We start from the raw sequence: 19,360 nt of genomic DNA, 5'->3' as shown, positions 1-19,360 counted from the left end.
GCAGGCTGGTTCACCCACGCCCAGTGCCAGAGTGTTTGGGTGACCCCCGTTTTGGGTGAGCCTCTGCACGCCAGACCCGAGCCCTCAGCATCTGGTAGTGCTTTTCTCACCCGCCGCATGCAGAGCTGGGGAGCGTGTGCCATTCTGCACCCCGCCGATGCCCAAATACTCTGAACGTTAATGGCACATAGAAGACACACAGCCCTTCAGCTCAGTACCTCCGTTGCCATAGGAAAGCTCGGTGTGTCCCTTGTCTTCCCAAGAAAAGCAGCATGCACAGACCCAGCGTAGGCTGGAAAAGGGTGTCTTTGTCCGCCCCTAATGCCAGTGCGATGTTGCAGGTCTCCTCGGTCCTCCGGGGCTTCTTGGACTCGATGCTGGTGCGGGAGCCCTCACAAAGAGCCACAGCACCAGAACTGTTGAGACACCCGTTTCTTAAACTGGCTGGGCCCCCTTCTTGCATCGTGCCCCTCATGAGGCAGCACAGGCATCGCTGAAGCCGGTGACTTCTCGCAGGATGTCAGTGCAGAGTCTGGATAACGGCCACGCAGGAATCCCAGCAGCTGCGTGGGAACCGCAGGCAGAGTTGCAGAGGAAAACCAGCCCTGCGGAAATAATGCGGTGTATAAAAACCCACGGAGGTGCCCTCGGGGGCTGCGAGGGACCGGGGAGTGATCCTGGCCACAGCTCGGTGGCCATGCTCCGCCGTGGGCCGTCGCTCCCCAGTGCTGTTGTCTTCTCAGCCATCTAGGCAGAAGGCGCCAAATGCAAACAAGGTTGGAAAGATAATTAGTAGAGGATAGCACAACCAGAGTGAAACATCAGAATTTTATTGCAGGCTACAGCACTTCTGTTTCAGAACACTTTTCTGACAAAAAAAAAGCACTTTTTATCTCAGTCATAGCAGCGCAATGTATTTTGCAACAAATTTGTAATTTTCTGTACAGTACATTTTGATAATTTGCAGTACTTTGTCATGTAACTGTTGTGTTAGTTGAAGTAATAAGTGTAACTTAGCAAGAATTTGAGAAGCTAAATTTCCTACTTTTTTAACCCTTTTGAAAAGAGAAAAAAAAAACCAACACACCTTGAGTGAGTTAGAAGGTGTTGCAGATTTTCCATCGGGGGTGAGGAGAGCACTCGTCCCACCGTCACAGCAGCCCGAGGAGCCATCGCTGCCTGTCTGTGGGAGCACGGGCCCTCTGGCCATGGGCACTCGCCCTCTCGCCGCTACCGGTGGCGCGGTGGCAATCAGAGCTGCTGCTGAATGGTGGCGGTCATCAGGGTCTCCCTGCCCGTCTCTCCAGCGGTGGGAGCTAACGCACCTGGCGTACCTTTGCTCAAGGGTCACCCTCCTGTGCCATGGCGGTCCCATCGCTTTATGACACCACCAGGCCAGTTTGTTATCACAGAAACCTCCGTTATTTCTGTCACGCTCTGGAAGTGGAAAGGAGGGGCAGGAGTCCGTCTGCCCGCCCGCCCGCCCACCCGGCGGGTTCCTCCAGGGCTCAGACAGACTGTTGTGACGCGTTACGAGATGTTTGCCATAGAGAAGAAGTCGTGCTGCTGTCTAGACCTTTTTGAATGTTGATGCAACAGTTGACTACTACGGTGCAATTTTGTGTTATTTGTTGGATGACTCTGCATGTTAACTGTAGGCCTAAATAGATTTGCCTTTAAAATTTTTAGAAGTGCTTCATAATTATTTCAATTATAAATGGATATTATTTATTAACGATTAGTTCTTTTTAATTATGTATGATACAAAAGCCATGTTTTTCAAGGGTTTGTTTTTTTCCTTACTGACCTCATTTTACAATATTATTAAGAAATGCAAAGCCAATTTTGTGAAAACAGTTAGTTTCTTTCTTACTATGGAATTTCATAGTGAATAAATTAATTGTTATTTATTGTAGTAAATTATAAACAAACATCTAAATCTGGCAGGAGCTGTTTCTTGTAGATCTTCCTCCAGGACAAAAAGAGTTGCCAATAGTAAAGAAGCTCCTTTAGTACTGCCCTTAAAAAAAGTTAAAGAATATTTGAAGGGAGGGAAACTAACAGAAAGGGAAGAGGAGATAAATACAAACTCAGAATAGAATAAATGTTCTTACATCTGTGTGTCTTACTCCCCACTGCTTTCTCTTCTTAACTCTGTTTGCACATACTGAGAAGACACTAAAGCAAATACGTTTGCTCCTGCCGCCCCACCACGAACACTCTCCCGGTACCCACCCGCTGAAACCTGGCAGCACCCACCGTGTCCTAAGGTGTTTCTATTTTGTAGTCTTGACAACTCAGGAAAACAGGCTGCACAGTAAAGGCAATGACACACAGGCAAAGCTGTAATACTAGCCACTAAATAAAGGAAACTTTTTTAACCATCTTTGAATAAAAAAGGGGTTGGGGTTGGTGGGGTTTTTTCTTCCAGATTCAGCACATTTTAGGCTGTACAAGTGAAGAATTTTCTGCAACTTTCTTATCATTAGATACTTTAAACTGTATTCATCAAGTTTACTGAAAGTTTTGTCAATTTCAAAGGTTTTTTTTGTGAACACCAACTACTGGTGAGAGAAATGCACATGCAAGTTAAATAAATTAATTAATAAACTCTTTAATTCTCAGTGTGTTTTTTTCCCCCATGCCTTGCTTTTATTTTCTATTTGATTGAGTCGTACAGTATTGGACCAAGCAAATAAAAAGAAAAAAAGGGTCTTTGTCTAGAATGTGCGCTATAAACACACATACAAAAACATATATATATATATATAGATTTAAAAGTCAGTGGCCATGTCTGCGTTGAAAGGCAGCGGCTCAGCCCTGGTTCCTTCCTGCTCATCACAGCCGTGCCCTGGCTCCTGGGTGGGGAGCGGCTGGGAAAGCCCAGCCCCAGCGGAGGTCGCAGGGGATGAGCACCAGCCCCCTGAGGGCTTGGGGTTAGGAAAGCCACTGGATCAAAAATAAAACCTGTGCCAGCCCACCAGCCATGGGAACCTGATTTCAGGTGTCATGCCTGTATGGGCAGGAAAAAGCAGGTTGTTCTGTACTTTTTGATTGTATTTATTAGTTTAAGATACTGGAAGATAGAGCTGTCCAGCTATCATTTCCCAAATTACAAGAGAGCGTCCTCAAAAAAAGAGCGTCTCAGTGTCAATAGTATTTTCTCCTGGTTGATGGCACAATCACTGCATAAACACCTATGATGAGCTATGGGAGTGTGGCAAAACCAGGCAGCCTGTGAGCTAAAACCCCTAAACACAGCGCACACAAAAATAAATCCCAAAGTGAGGGGAAAACAGAGGGAAATAATCATTCAAATCTATATCATCAGCCTTTGTGAACACCTTGACACTGGACACTAATTTTGTTCCTCCCTGTGACCTTCCCCCCTCCAGATGGGACCAGTCCTGGAGCACCTGTTTGTCATTCACCAGCCGTTTCCTCCATCACTATCACCTTGTGGGTTGCACAGACTTGCCCTTGTTGGGCATCTCAGCAAAAACATACACTCTTTTTAGTTTTTTTTTAGATACCAGATGTTGGGAGCATCCATTCACCCAGAAAAGGTCTTAATCTTCTGCACCAGCTGAGGCTGACCCCGCGTACGGCCAGTTACTCCAATGCATCTGTTCTGCCTGTCGCTAAGGAACGATGGCTTCCGAGGTCACCGGCTCTAAAAATATTCACAAATACTTGTAATTTTAGTACCAGAGGCCAGGGCATTTACTGGCTATGTAACTCCCCTCCTCAGCAATACATTGATAATTTCTAATTAAAGTTCTAATTGTAAGTACTGTGTAAGTCATTAAGAGCTGCTTTAGTAAGTGCTTAATTATTACAGGTCCTTATAGAGCTCAGTAGGGTGATAAGTTTCTTATATTTACACTCCTTCTACTAGTGTTCATAAACATCTAAAAAGCAAAGTGTTCCAGGTTTGCAGCTATCTCATAATAAGCCGTCAATGAATGAAAGCTAAATATAAAATTAAATCACAATAAAAGTGCTGCCATCCTCAAGATGCCACTGTAGTTTGATGGGCAGGGGCAAAGCTGGATGGCTTTTTTAACCTCTCATAAATAAATTTTCAAAAATGGAAAATTCAGACCAAATTCAGTTAATAGTGTTAACAAAAGGATGGAAAGAATTAAAAGATTCAAAGGGGTTTCTTTCAAAATCTTAACTTTAAACAAGATACATCAGTCTGGAGCACAATGCAAACTGTCACTGAGCTAAAATTGTTTCTATTTTCTTTCTTCCCAAAGAGAAAAAAAACATTTCAGTCCATCAAAAAAAAAAAATCATTTTCTATCTTAATTTAGAAAAATCAAGAAACTACTATATTCACGCACCTCTGTTCCTGATAGCTCACAGACACTTTCACCCTGAAGGTGCTGCTGAGCGCTGCTGACAGGAAACCTCCACCATCTGGCATGAAAAGCTGAAAAAGTTCTTACAGTCCATGGGCATAGGGCTGTGAGGGCTGCACCAGCCTTGGGGGCTGTCCTCTCGTCAGATGGCCAGTGCCACCACCTCAGTGCATTGGCTAGTGCTCATGCATTGGGATCCGTCAAGGACAGTCTCCTGCGAGTGGTGAAGACGAGGTTTTCCTTGGGCATCTCTGCTATGACAGCCCTTAAAAGGTCACTGCAGGTTTAATTAAAATTAGTTTGCCGAGTCAACCATAAATGAGCATTTTTTTCATCTGAAATACATGTAGATGTTCGAGCGCATCTCCTTGTTAGACCAGGCAGATCCTGCTCACTTTCTGCAGTTGGGGAAGCAACACCACAAAAGGGGCTAAAAGCTACCAACAGCTTTCCTTGAACAAGACACACCAAATTCCCGACTGCTCCAAAAACAGCCTGGAGATAACATTCAGCCAGTAGCTCCAGCCCCTGGCCACTGCCTCTCCTGAGAGTGACACAGCCAAGTCCCACATTTTATTGCCTTTAAACAGCCCCAAGTAAACCCCGAACTGTAGCTTCCAAGGGAGGCTAAGAAAGTAAACACAGCCCATGAAACGCTGCAAGGGTGCAGAGCGGTGGGTTTGCCACCTTCTGCTCTGGTTTTGAGAAGTATCTGTCAACCCTCACCGGCCGTGGACAATCCTTCCTGCCTCCAAAGCCACTCTGCAAAATAAGTATGATTTCTGTGGGATACAAGGAACTGTAACGCAAATGGGACTGCCAGCAATGGCTTGTGTGAGGAGCCATCACACCAGGTAAAAGCAGGAGGTGGAGAGGAAGCAGCATAAAGGCTTTGCACGGTTGTGTATTTTTAAATGCTTTGCACCTACCCTGCCTCTGCCAGCGGCCATGCACTGGCCTTAGTACGAGGCTGGGCACACCCAGGGCTCATGGCAAGCAGCTGAGCCATGCAAGTACACTACTGGTCCGGCCATCCCTTCAGGGAGTTAAAAACTGGAGAGGGGAGAGGCATCAGAAATCAAAAACTTATAAAAAACTGCAATGTGCATTTCCTTATCTCGGTAAAGCTACTACTAAAGACAAGTGAAAGGGAAGAATCTCTTATATGTCACCCATTTAAAATTTCCATATCTAAGTGGACACACGACTAATTCAGGTTTCTCAAGGGAAAAGAAAAAAGGGATAGGTGCTGATGAATGTGAAAAGGAGGAGGGAAAAAGCCCTAATGGGCTCTCCTAGAGAAACAGATGGCACAGGGGAAAACCAGGACCCTCTTCCTTGTTTCCAGCCACAAAGTCCTTCTCTCCCCCCATTTTTCAGAGACAATGCCCCAACTCTTTTGTATCTTAATTATAGTCAACTGAACCAGCAGAAATTGCTCCTATTGACACCAAAGACTTGCAGCTCCCTGGGAGGGAATCGGTCAGGTGGGGAGTGAGTCTGAGGTGTCTCCAGTGGGGTGCAATTTCCGTCCCCATCCTGCCACTGTGTCCTGCCCCAGTGCTGCTCACCCGCACCACCGTGCCATCCCAATGGCTCCTGCAGCTGCCGTGCCAAAATGTGCTATTCAGAAGATAAGTGACAACAGAGGGGCTCCTGTGGCATCTGCAGTTCTGCTGTTTCCTTCCTTTTTTTTCTTTTTTGTGATGTCAAATGCAGGAGCAGATGTTGCAGGCTGATGGGAACTGGCTGGGAGAGCCTTTCTGGCTGGAGGGCAGACAAGAGCAAGGCAGGACAAAGCTGATAACTACAGCCCCTCTCTATTAAGGATGAACCTTTAATCCTTTTATTCACCCTCCTGCTACTTACAGTTTTTTCTGGCTGCCTCTAAAAGAACCTTTTTTTAAAAAAAATAATCAGCTCATTGTAGGCAGTGGCACTTGGGTCAGCCTGAAGCCCGCCCAGAACACTTTTCACTGGAGTTGTAAAAGAAAAGGGCAAAGCCGCAAGCATCATTAGTGCCATAATTTTGCTTCTTACATCCAAATGAGAAAACAAAAAGCCAAGCATGACATAGAAATGAGACCAGGAATAAGACAGGACTGAAGGAAGACTTGCTTGCATCCACCTTCATTTAAAAAAATAAAACATGAATTTTGGAGGAGGCTGCAGTGTTAAAAAGCAGTTAAGTTTCTCCTCTTGCACTTCTCAACATTGAAATTACTGTCTTACTATGCTTATTACCCTGTTTTAAGCTGAAAGAGGAGAGTCTGCATGAGTCCCTGTTTGGATCAAATCAGTTCAAGCACAAGATATTTCCCATACCCTAAACGAACATGAGCTCTGGACCAACCCTTGCTGCGGGAACACTGGAGCTAAGGAACGGCAAAGGTTTCAGTGGGAACCAGACAAAACCGGAGTGAAACGCACCACTGTCCACCAAACATGTAAGAAAGCACCAGCCAAGAGATTAGAACGATATTAGAAATAACCAATAAATCACAGAATACCAAGCCACCACCATGTTTTCACCAAACCATATGCATGCTAGAATAAATCCTACATTTAACATCCATCCAGATTATGTATTTTTGCACCATTTCCATTAGATACCATGGAGTTTAAAAAAGCATTACATCATTTCAAAATAAGAAGGCAAATCAAGTATTATATATGTACATGTTTTAATTAATTTTAAAAATTGTCTACATTTAAGGATAGATTTCAAGGGTTCCCTTATATTTTTTTCTGTTACATTAGATTATACCTGAATAATCTGCATAGTAACTTTTAACATTTCTGCTTTCTTTTTTATTTTTTTTCACTGTGAAAATATCAGTTGCAGGTAGCAATGTAACATCTCAACCACAATCACAATACGTGCAGGATGTCCAGCCAGAAGCATTTCTCAGTTGACTTGCAGTAGCATGGCACTTTATAATTTGTTTATCAATACTTTTTTTTTTTTTAATTTTACTTCAGATGTGCCTCAAGAAGCAAAAACAAACTTTCTTCAGTCAGTCTCAAGTGTGGGGTCAGCTCCTCAGCTGGCTGCAATCTGCTCTAATTTATACCAGCTTGAGGTTCTGGCCTTTAATTATTAATCTAATTTTTTTTTCAAAACACACCTGTATTGCCTTCATGCTGTCCTTAACATAAGTGCAAGCTTCAGGAATGTGCTTTGAGTCCCTTCACTAGAGGACCTTAATGAAGTCTGTGCAATGGCTCCATCCCCCAGCCCTGCTCCCTGCACGGACATGAACGGAGAGGGCTGAACGCTGCAAGAGCGGCACATTGGGGAGGTTAGAGTCTCTTGAGATGGAAAAAAAGAAAAAAAGCTCCCCCCAAAAAAAGAAAAAAGGCCAATTTTGCCCCAATGTTAAACTTTGACATGTGAAGCATTTCTGTTTCCAGATGATCAGCCCAGCTGCTTAAGAAGGTATTCACACCACCTACTGCCACAGACACACTCCTAGAATCGGATGCTCCCACTCTTACAGAAAGACAGCTATGGCTCTGCACTAGCTGTATTAAAGCCTAACCTTAACTTGTGTGTCTCCACAAAACACCCACCATTAGGTGTTGTGAATACCATCTCTTGCCCCCCCACAACTTTTCCTCACCCATAGAAAAAAGTGCTTTTGCTTTTTTTCTACCTGATAAATATTTGGGCTTCTTGATCCTGTCCCCTATCCCATGTGTTTGTACTGAGATCTGTCGCGAGGAATCTGCACTTGGTTGGCTGTCAGCTTGTGGTGGATATGGTAAACACAGAGGGTTATCACTATAACCAGCCCCAGTATCAGGCCCAAAATCAGAGGCAGGGTTTCTTCTAACTGCTCCCTCTGGTCCACCGGACACTTGTGTTCTGCAGGGACACAAAAACAAAGGACAGAGGAGAGAGACAAGAATAAGCCATTGCAAATCTGAACTCTCGCTGCAGTAGTGAACTGACCTCCCCAGAGTCACAGCTCCACGCTGGGGGTCCATGCGCAGCAAAACCAGCTGCAGCAGCAAGGACAGGCTGCAACCACCATCGGAGCCCCAGGGAGAAAATCAGCTGCTTTGGATGGAAGTGAAATCACAGTCACCACACCGGGTTTGGAGGGAGAGGTAACATCTATCACACCAGCTGATGCAGTGGGAAAAAACGCTTCTGTTGCCCTCAGCTCCTCCTCAGGCCTCTCGGCCACAACAGCACAGCAATGGCCTTGTTAGGAGCAGGAGAGCGTAAGTCTAAGTCCACCAACTGGCTGAAGATCTGCTTTGTCTATTTAGTTAGAAAGCCTATAAATACTGTATCACAAGCCCACAACATCAGTAAGTCTTCAATCCTTCCATCACTTACCCTGCTCAGGGTTAAAAGATTCTTCCCCTCTACATGCCAGCACCTCTCCCCTCTCTGTGAGCTCCCCATGGAGAGCTGACCAGCACTGGCAGAGCATCTCTGTGTGTTGGTGGTCAAACAGCATCCTGGCACCCCACAGTTTTTGTCAAATATAGCAAAGGATGAGCAGAAGCAACATGAGCCTCCCCAGTGTTTTTCTCTATGGCCTATGAGTCCCTGTCATAGCCTAATAAACCACAGAAAATAATAAGAACTGCAGCTACAATGGTAAAACACTTGTCTATTTAGCTTGCAAAGGCCACCAAGGTTAGGAAACACGTTACACTGGTAATCCTGGTTCAGCTCCCTCACACTTCCAGAGTCTACTGCAGGCCTGTATGACAGGATCACAATTTACGTTTTCCCCCCTGGGACTGTTGATTATCCGTACTGATGGACAGGCAGAGCAGATGCTGCTGGATGGAGCTGCCACACCAAAAAGAAGAAAAATGTCAACTCTAGGGGAAAAAAAAAAAAAAAAAAAAAAGGTTACGAAGTACAGAAGGAACAGTGTTCTGGCCTCTGGATGGTCTTCTTGATGGTACTAGAGTTGTAATGAAAACAGCAATTACTTAAAAATAAATAAATAAATAGATATAAGAAATAGATAAGTGGATAGAAATAAAGGCTGTATGTTAGATGGGCAGATACAAAGGGCACCCACTAATTCCTCCCATTGGTAAAGACCATCCAGATGGGTTCCCCAGACAGCTGATTGCAAGACGCAGAGACCTGCGATAACCATCAACAGCAAATGCTCTGCAAATCTAACAGCATGTGGCAAAGAGCAGGAAAACCCCAGAGACCCCCAGGCCCAGGCAGGAGGTGACAGCACCGATGCATCTCCAGCAGTGCCAACACCTCCAGGAGCTCTGTCGCCTCCCAGAGCCAGACCTCCTCCCAGCACCAGGCTTGCAGCGATGCCATCAGGAAACCTTTCAAGCTGTAAATGAAGTGAAACAAAAAAGCAAAAGTGAAATGTAGTCTAACAAAAAAATGCCCTTCTCGGTTCTAGTTGCTCACTGTTTCACCAGAGGAGTGATTAATCACCAGGAGTGTTACAGGCGATTCAGCAGTAGCTGCAATGCAGAGGTTTTGTTTGTTTCTATTAAGGAGAAAGAGAAAAAAAAAATCCTGATTATTATTTAGCTCCCACAATTGTGTTTCTAGAGCTTTATGAAATCCTTCCCGGCTAAGGATGCTAAGGCCTGGCAAGACTTGCAGCGCCAAAGCAGAGACACAGTGGCAGGGTGGCAGCCCCGGACCTGACAGAGCAAAGCCACACACGGGGGTAGTGCCATGGGGCCAGGGGTGCTCCGACCCCCCCGACCCACGCTGCGGTACAAAGCAGCACCCCTCCTACAGCAAAGCTCCGTGCTGGGGGAGCTCCTGCACACTCACCACACGGCTGCAGACAGCCCGACGGGCCCGGGTGTGCCGACGTGCCAGCCAGCAGTGCTTTAGCCCAGCTGCCGCAATCTCCTCCTACGGGCACTAATATTTGCTTTGAAAGTGGTTTAGCTTAAACCCTACAGAAAATTGAAACAAGCCTGCTGTAAACCCAACCCAGGCCATTCACCTGTGCTCAAACATGGCAGGCTCGCCCGCATGCCTTTCCTTAAACAAGAACGATGCCGCATTTGCAGGAGCATGGGGTGAATGTGAGGGTCTGCAGCCAGCGAAGAAGGCAGAGCTAAAAGCACCAGCGTTGTGATGCAGAGGGCTAACCCAACTCTAAAGCACCTGCTTGCAAGATATGAATTCCCAGCTTTTGCCAAAGCAAACTGGCTGCAGAGCACAAAGCACGCCAGAGGACAGGGCTGAGGCTCTGGTGCCCACAGAAAGCCATTAGCTGTAATTGAGTGTCTGAGTCACAACTCAAAAAGGTGTCAACTCCTGCAATCGGCCAAAGATGATAGTTCTTTATCCTGACATTTTTAAAAATGGATTAAAAAAAAAATCCCACACCAAAAAACCAAAGGGGGGGGGGGGGGGGCGGTTGGGGGACAACCAAACAAGTAAAGCAAAGCTCGCAGTCTCCAGCAGCACCCCCCAGCCACACTGCTCTCCCCAGTCAGACACTACTGCACCTCCCCGGGCAGAAAGCACTCTGTCCCAGTAGTAAAGGCAGAGCAGCCACCTCCCGCCTTACCAACACTTTCTCCTCAACAGACACATTCATTTTCTCCTTTTGGAGCAGATCACCAAAGTCTGGGCTCTTTGGAGAGTGTAGGAAGAACGGGAATGGGGCTGTGGGGGACGGAGCACAGGAGCACAGCCAAGTGCTAAGCACAAACACATCTGCAGCAGAACTAAGGCTGTCCAGATTCTGACTACTAAGAGGATGAATTTTGTATTTTAACATTAATGTTTAAACACATCATTTTACAATATAAAACTATTTTCACATTTATAACAATGTACTTTAACATTAACACAGCATTTTTCACCCCAAGAGTTGAAAGCATTGCATAGGCACCAATGTCCACAACACCACAGGGAGGTAGGTAACAGGCATCATTCCTGGTCTATCAGCAAAGGAAAAGGTAAAGAGGGAGCAGGAGGGGAGAAGGGCTTGCATGAAGTCCGCAGCAGACTCTCAGACACTCAGCCAGTCAAGCACAGTGCGGGCAGGCGGGCTGGCTGATGCATGGACAAAGGAAACACCATCCCATTGGGAGCTGCTATCTATTTTAAATCAATGCCTTCTGCAGGAAAACAGCCCTTTCCGTCAAATTTTCCACAGGGAGCTCAGCATTTCCCAGATTGCTGGGTATTACCCCTTAGTCGAGGAAAGCAAAAAGATCCCCGGCAAATTTTAACTACATGAAAAGTTCAGGTGATGCCGGGAGTTCTGCTGCATCCCGAACCTGGCAGGATCACCCCTGTGCTGGAGAGGTGCTACCCTGCAGCCCCGCTCCCTGCCCTGCCAAACAAAGACTGCAGGCGGATACAACGGAGGCATTTAGGTACGTTCCTCATTGTTCTTTGTGCTGCACTTCCTCCAACACCCTGCTCACCCAGGCTCACGTACTGCCACGGTTTCTATGGTGAGCACTCGTCCAATTTCAGCACTAGGCTATAAAACCACCCAACAGGCCCATTTTCTTGTTTCAGCATCCTTCTGCAGAACAAATAGCAGCGCTGTAAAGGGAGCAGTTGCTTCCCACAGTCACGACCATAAGCCTGAGGACCAGTGCAGGGGCTGTTCGAAGGGATGGGAAAACAGCCCAGTTGTGTCTGGCATGGTATGATGGAGTTCTTCAGATTTTGAGATGGGCATTTTTAAGTGATTTGCTTAAAAAAACCGAACAAACAAAACCCCCAAAAAAGTCCAGGTGCTTTTTTAAATGTGGCCAAATACCTTGCAAAAGGAGCTACTGGGTGCCAAGGACCCTTGAGAAAACGTGGCCCTTGTCTGGGGTGGCTCAGAGGGAGACGAGACTTCCCAGATCCTGGTCCCTAATTCTCAGCCTTTGTATCCCTTTGTATTAGTATTTTGCATTATTTTGATTAAAATCAAGAGCTGACAATTGCTGTGGGGTTCTTTTGTCAATTTAAAGGTCTTCCTCACACCCTCTCAATCCAGCTCTTTTTACTGATCTTTTAAGCTGAAAAATGTACACACATTTTCCCCATTTTAAAAAAAAAATTACAAAATCCCAAGCTCTGAATGAAAAAAATGTTCTGCTGCTTCTGCAATGAAATAGGTAAATATATGTATTTACATATATTTATGTATATGTGATAGTTGGAAGCAGCATCTTAAAAAAATGAAAAAAATATGTTCTAGTGCACGAGTTTAAGCATTCCAAAATAAATAAATAAATAAAATCAATCCCATTACTCCCTACAATATTTTTAATCCATCCCAGACAGGACAGTGTCAGGACTAATGACAAAACCTTTCCCTCAGTTTCTTTGCAGCAAAAGGGCCCTGACCCTCCTGCATCTCAGCGATTCTTCTGCTCTAGCAGGTCTCTTTCTCTATTCTATAATATTTTTAAATGTTCTGTAGCTTGTTCATAATTAATAGGAATTTTACGTAATGGGAAATTAATGAACCAAAAAGGAGAAGGCTAATTGCTTTAATTTAAGATTGGCAGTGATTCTCAAACCCCACAAAGGATCATGTTTTGCCATGTATGTGCTGAAGACATGCCACAGGGAGAAGCGGCAGAGCCCTGGGAAGCGTCACTGATAAATGACTCTTGGGCATTCCTGACCATCCTCTCCAGGTGCTCTTTGCTATTTAACGTCATTCAACAAAATTGTGGAATTCAACAAAAAAAAAAAAAAAAAAAAGTGTCCTTGAATAAAGAAAGCAAAACCAAAAAAAAAAACCAGAAAGCTTGACAAAGAGAGAAACCGTGCTTTCCGCAGGAGGAAAATTCCCTGCACGGGTTTAAAATTGCTAAACCAACCAGGGTTTCTTTGTGTCCTGGAGAAAAAAACAGCCCAAATTACAAAAACAAGGGGGGAAAAAAAACCCAAAAACAAACAAACAAAAAAAACAGAAACAAATTTATTGCCTGATATGAAAGAACGTATCATGAAAAAGGCAGGTAGTTCCCTTTGGCAACGAACCTCAAGTTTGGTCGTTTTAACTGTCAGCTCTCGGACTTGACGAGTTTGGTATCACAGAGACATAACAGCTAAAACTGACTCCAGAGCTGCGTATTTTAAATATGTTTCTCTCAGCCTCTAAGGTCTGCCCAGTCAAATCCTGAGTGCAGGAAGCCTGGATCCACAGGAGGAGGAGAGGATGAAGATGTGCCAACAAACAATTATAGGAAACTATTAAATTCTACCTTTTTCTCCCTGTAACATAACCTATGCAAAACGTGGTTATACTTTAAAGGAGGGGGGTGGGCGGAATGGGAGTGAAAAAAGATTTATTTGGGCCCATGAGTAAAACCTCCATACTACACTGGCCTTGCCATGAGTAATTCAGCCACACAGAGCTTTGCCAGAGCCAGTGTACATAATAGCATGTATTTACTACATCAGTTAGAGGAACACAAGTCGTGAGCTTAAGTGCTTGGCTCTATAGGCAGTGGTGGCTTTTTATTGCATTCTAAAATATTTCTCATGTGCAAAATAATAAAACCCCAGGTTTTTAATGCCAGGCTTGAAAATAACACCATTATTTTCTAGCTCCTTATTAAAAGATTTGGCTATTACAAATTTTATTTGCATCTTACTACAATAATGGAGTTAATTTGCTAAGATAGCAATATAAAAAGGGGACTAGTCTCAAGGCCCGAATTCAGGTGAGCACGTTTACGCTCCCTCATTCAACCTGATGGGAAAGGCAGGGGGAAGTCGGGGAGGAGGAGCACCATGGCTTCTTCAGGATAAAGGAAGGCAAAATCTGCAGGAATTCTGCCCCACGACAGCATTGCTGCTGACTTCAGTACAACCTTTTGATACAAACAGCACACGTTAATTACCATTTTCTTTTATCCACAATTAATGTTAAAGAAACCTAAGGAGAGGAACAGCGTCCCATGTGTTTGGCACACGAGGTGCCTCGCTGAAGTCCCTGTTACTCTTCCTTCACCCTTGCAACAAGCATTAATCAAACTGAAGCCAGCAACGCGCACCGCAATTATCTCCTGCCACTGCAGCCCCAAGCTTCCCTCGGCGTGCAGTGGCCCTAAAAAGCCCCTGGAGCTGTCCCGAGGCACCTTGCATGTGCAGGGGCTGCTGAAGCCCTGCAGGGCTCCCCAGGGACTGGGCAATTCTGGCACTTGCTGAAAACCTAGCCAGGTAAGTCCTTACAGAAGCCAAGGTACATGCAACAATAGCCCACGTTTTGACCAAAGAGCAGCTGGGCTGAATCTGTAAAGTTTTTTTTGGGACCACAGAGGCAGGGAATGGGTTTGAGGGCCTGCAGGGAGCACTGAAGACCTGCTGGAGGGAAGAGCAGGTGATCTGATAAAGGTGGGACCCAGATTCCTTCAGAACATTGTGATACCCCCAAAGGTCACAGCAGCGTCAACATCTCAGGGATACAGGACATGCCTTCGCCCTGCACCTTACCTTCACTGAAGACAAAATCCGCAGTGATATCAAAGGGCTGGAGGCGCACTTCCGACAGCAAGAGCTGCACAGACTTCTGGTGGTCGCTGGAGACAAGGGAGATGGTCTGCTGTGCCTGGCACTCATAGGACTTCCCAGCCGGGGTGACCAGGGCAGAGAGCCGGTGCGAGCTGGCCGTGTGCTTCCCAGCTGGCCAAGGGGCAGAAACAGCAGAGGTCAGGTCCCGTCTCTGGGGGACCAACGTGACTTTATTAACAAAGCTAATGGACGGAACACAAGGATACGCAGGCGGTGTACGATGCGGTGGCCACATGCTCCACTGCTCTTAAAGCAGCATATTCTCCTGGGGAGGGATGATGCTTTCAGCATGACACCCTCCCATAACCAGGGCAGTTCCTGCACTCAGGTTGGCTGTCTGCAAGCAGGAACGGACAGCTGGAGCGCTTGGTCCTTCCAGCACAAAGGGGAGAGCTGGTTCTGCTTCTGCCAGCTATGCTTATCTCGCAGGACTTGAAGTCCATGCAGTCGGAGGACTGGTTTCTATTGGTGTGTATGCAGGTTTCATCCTTGGACTGTGCTCGTAATCCCTACACTTGAGAAACAGCAATTCCTGTGGCTGCACTTAGACTCTGAATTCAGGTGGGAAGGAGCAATGCAATTTGGGGACCTCACTACAAAGCAACACAGGCCGTATCACCTTTCCTGAAAATACAACATGATCATTTCACCCAACTATAGGTTCAGAGAAAATATTTTCCCATCATGTCAAGCTTGCTTTACAAATAAAAGCTGAATACGGCTCATTGAGGTGGACTGGGGGGTGCCTTCCACCTCCCACTCTTCTGCAGCCCTTTGTTCCCCCTCCAGCAGCACAGAAAGGCAATCAGCATTTTGCATTTGCAGGGGATGCTGAGGCATTGCCACCATGGTGTTTTGGGGACCCAAACAGTAGAAATAGCAGCTGGAAAAATAGCTCCATGTCTAGCGTGCCTTGTGCCATAAACTCTTAACGCCCCATTTGCTGGAGTTTGAAAATCTTGAGGAAGAACAATTTGCAAATGACAGCGTTTCAATGTTCACGCAAGGCAACTCATTTCTGAGCAAAACTGAGATAAAATGAAAGCCAAAAGAAAGGAAACCCAGTGAGAAAAGAGAAGGGTCTGAGGTGCAGTGGCATGCAGGGGTACAGCTATTGATGTCCGCCTCATCTTTATCTTGGGAAACAGCTCCTTTCCCCACCTATTCAACCACCATTGGAAGCAAGAAGAAAATTAACCTTAGAAAACATCTCCTGCGGGAAATGAGACTTTTTTTTTCCAGACCAGGTAGACCCCTGCCCCACTGCCCTGTCAGGGGGACCTGCAGCCCTGCAAGCAGACAGAGGTTGGGCTCTGGGCTCTCCCTCCCACGGCAGCGGCGGTGATTAAGATAATATGTAGTTTAAAACTGGCACCTGCCCCCCCCCCAATAAACTGCATTTAAGTGAGTAAGTAGCCCGGGGGTGCTGGTCTCTGCCCGCCCGCCCCCCCCTGCCCCCAGTTCCCCGCTGGCCAGACCCCAGGGATCCCCTTTAAACCGCGTCCCCCCAGGATGCTTACGACTGACAGCATCCTTGAAGTAGGTGCGCTCGCCAGTGTCGTAGGTGAACTGGATGCGGCTGAGCCTCCAGAAAGCCTCGGGCCCCCGGGACGTGTTGTGCCCCTCCTGCCGAGACAGAACCGGTCAGGGCCGCGGCAGCCCCGCCGTGCCCCCCAGCCCCCGGGGGCGCGGGGGGAGCCCCATACCTTCAGGAAGAAGAGTTTGAGGGTGTACGCTTGCTCCAGCCAGGAGATCTCCAGCTCCGACTCGTTAGTGCCACACTTGCCCTTCATCTCGGCACCCCTCGACAGCGGGATATCGGCTTGCTCCGTGATCAGCTGCAAACGGGGAGCGGGGCTCAGACGGGCGGCCCCGGCTCCCGCCCCCAGCCCCGGGTGAATACCCTCGGAGGGCACACAGGGCTTCCCAAAGCACCGGCGGAGCCCCCCGCCCCAGTCCTGCCGCGGCCTCGCGGCTGCGGCGCTGCAGCCCCGAGCCCCCCGCCGCTCCCCCGGCCCCACTCACATCCACGTAGTTGCTGGCCCACACATCGTAGGGAACGATGAACTTGGCGGCGAATTCCGCCATGAGACACGTCGTGCGGTTTTCCCGCACCACGAAAATGTCCTTTTCGGGGTTTGGGGAGAGCCCGGAGAGATTTTCAACTTCTTGCTCGGCAGCCAGGCGAGCCGCGGCGTCTGCGGGCAGAGATGCGCTGAGCGGCGGCCGAGACTCTGCCAGCTCACCTGAACACCCCCTGCCCGCCCCCCGCCCGCTGGAATAAGCTCCCCTGTCGCGACGGGGCGTCCCTGTCGCGACAGAGCGGGCAGCGGAGATGGGGCAGCCGGTGGCGGCGAAGCAGGACCGGTGCTCTAGCAGCGCCGGGTCTGTCTCGGAGCCAGGGGCTGCCTCATCGCGACAGGGCTCCATGTCGCGACTCGCCGCGGCGATACTCACGCAAAAGGAAGAGCAGTCCCGGGAGGCGCCCCCCAGCCATCCTCCCTGCTTGGCCCCGGCGTGTCCGCGGCTGCTGCTGCTCCTCCGAATAGGTCCGCTCCGGAGAAAAGAAAGGGGGAGAATAAAAAAAGAAGAAGAAAAAAAAAAGATGAAGAAATTTAAAAAAATTCGGGAAAACGGAAGAAAAAAAACCCTGAAACACCTCCTGTCTCAGGAGCTGCACAGGCTGCAAAAGCACTGTGCTGCGGAGCGGCGGGGAGGAGGGACGGGGAAGTGTGGGTGTGGGGGGGAGGGGGGAGCCGGCAGAGCCGGTGGGGGCGCCCCCGCGGAGGGACGGGGCGTACGCGCAGGCAGGGCGGGGAGCAGGGATTCCCCTCCTCCGGCGTGGGGTCCCCGCCGCGCCCCCGGAGGGGCTCTCGGGGATCCCCGCGGGGATGCCGGCGGAGAGCGGGGACCTCGCAGGGGGGAGCCGGGGGACCCCGGGCCAGCTGCACCCCCCCGCCGTGCCGGCACACGGGCTTCGCGGGGCAGGGCCGGGTCCCCCTCCCCGGGGCGCTGCCCCCCTTCCCGCGGCGCTGCCCCCCTTCCCGCTCGGTGCCGCGCCCGGCGGCAGCTCCCGCGGGACAGCCGTGCCCGTGCGGAGCGTTCCCGGGTGCCGGGGGGGCTGCGCAGGGCTCGTCTCTGCCAGGCTCAAGGGTGCGGGGCGCCCCGGGGTGACGGGGCTGCAACGCGGGGCGAGTAACGCAGCGCCACCCCCTCCCCGCCGGCCCCGGGGGCTGCCTGCCGCCCGCCTCCCCCGCGGGGCAATCAGTCCCCTTCGCTCCCTGCAGAACCGCGGCCGGCCGTTCCCCCCTCACCCCGGGAGGAGGGGTGCCGGCCCCGTTCCCCCCGCACCGGGAGCAGGGGTGCCGGCAGAGGGCTCTGCGGGAAGAGGCGGCGCGGTGCCACCCGGTGCGCTGCGGGCTGCCCCGGGGGTCGGCGCGGCCGGGGGCAGGCAGCGCTGGCCCCAGCGCCCTCCCCACGCCCCTGGGGGCTCGGCTCGCCTTTCCCTTGCGCCAGGCAATGATGCCAAGTTAAAATATTTTTTCTGCCCCTCAGCGGGAGCTTGTGTGGCTCTTCAAGGCGCTGCCGCCCGCGGCCCCGTACAACGAGCACGTCCGAACAGCGACAACGTACAGACACTAGTCCCAGGGGCAGCAGGAGCCCTACACCACAGATATTTTTCGTAAAAAGTCAAAGGGACAGCAGCTATTAGGAGCGTGCACCGTTACGGGGATTCACTAGCAATTCGCTTCTCTAGTTCAGGAAAAGGAGCCTGGAGGAAACGGTCCAGGGTTTTGCAGAGCAAGGTACTACAAGGTGAGTTCTGATTGTGGGCAGCTACCTCGGGGAAGCTGCCCCTGCTCTGCCAGGGCACACCTGCAGAGAGGGGTTTTCTTGCTGGGAAACAGCTCTTTAAAAATAAAAGCACATACTGAAGGAACAAACTGATTTTTGTAACTATTATGTTGAAATTCCTTTCTGCTTGCCATACATATTCTAGCCATTTCCTCCCTCCTGTTTCAGAATAGTCATTCCTGCCCCTCAAAACAGAGCCAGACCTGTGTCAGTCACGACACAGGATTAATCTATGGATAATAGTTTCACGGGACTATATAAAGGGGAAAAATCATTTTACCTGAGGCTCTTTGACTGCAACAGACTATTCCTGTGGTGATCTTTGTGCCTGGCTTCCTCAGGTCTCTTTCGCTGATGAGCTCAGTATTTAACTGGCTTCCATTTCCTCCTCTAGTCCCCTATTTAATTTCCAGGTTTGTTGAGGTTTCTAGGTAGCTTCTAAATCTTCAGACAAATCTATGATTCTGTGCAGCTGCCCCTGCATCGAGCCTGCGTAGGAGGGTACCTCTGGGAGCAGCTGGGAGAGAGCAGCTGTGTTAGAGCCACGGGCCAGCCTGACCCCCAGCTCCCCGAGCCCCACAGCACAGAACCGTGCTCTCCCAGCACCTGCCAGCTGCACATCACAACA

The 19,360-nt window shown here is 48.8% G+C and overlaps 2 protein-coding genes across 6 annotated transcripts in view; one reads left to right on the top strand and one right to left on the bottom strand.

Annotated features, from left to right (window-relative positions):
* The window catches only part of PAK5 (p21 (RAC1) activated kinase 5), a 97,128-nt gene extending 89,298 nt beyond the window's left edge, over positions 1-7,830 (top strand). For all 5 annotated transcript variants that reach the window (XM_080407732.1, XM_080407731.1, XM_080407730.1 and 2 more), the window contains one exon: positions 342-7,830. In XM_080407732.1, the coding sequence (XP_080263858.1) occupies positions 342-497 (156 nt within the window). In that variant the 3' untranslated portion in view covers positions 498-7,830. The remainder of the gene's footprint in view (positions 1-341) is intronic.
* On the bottom strand, positions 7,021-18,185 carry LAMP5 (lysosomal associated membrane protein family member 5). The gene is made up of 6 exons (XM_080407758.1): positions 17,335-18,185; positions 16,903-17,075; positions 16,584-16,715; positions 16,398-16,503; positions 14,800-14,988; positions 7,021-8,235 (listed from the first exon to the last, which is right to left on the bottom strand). Exons 1-6 carry the CDS (start codon positions 17,372-17,374, stop codon positions 8,057-8,059), a joined length of 819 nt encoding a protein of 272 aa, XP_080263884.1. The 5' UTR covers positions 17,375-18,185; the 3' UTR covers positions 7,021-8,056.
* Positions 18,186-19,360: the final 1,175 nt, after the last annotated feature.

The sequence above is a fragment of the Falco punctatus genome (genome assembly GCF_963210335.1).
Source record: "Falco punctatus genome assembly, chromosome: 12".
Lineage (NCBI taxonomy): Eukaryota > Metazoa > Chordata > Aves > Falconiformes > Falconidae > Falco > Falco punctatus.
This window is presented reverse-complemented; position numbering and strand designations above follow the sequence as displayed.

Coding starts and splice junctions, on each gene's coding strand:
- LAMP5 (XM_080407758.1), bottom strand. CDS start 17,374: ATGGCTGGGGGGCGCCTCCCGGGACTGCTCTTCCTTTTGC. Junction 17,076..17,334: donor GGGACTGCTCTTCCTTTTGC/GTGAGTATCGCC, acceptor CTCTGCCCGCAG/ACGCCGCGGCTCGCCTGGCT. Junction 16,716..16,902: donor GGGCCAGCAACTACGTGGAT/GTGAGTGGGGCC, acceptor CCCCGTTTGCAG/CTGATCACGGAGCAAGCCGA.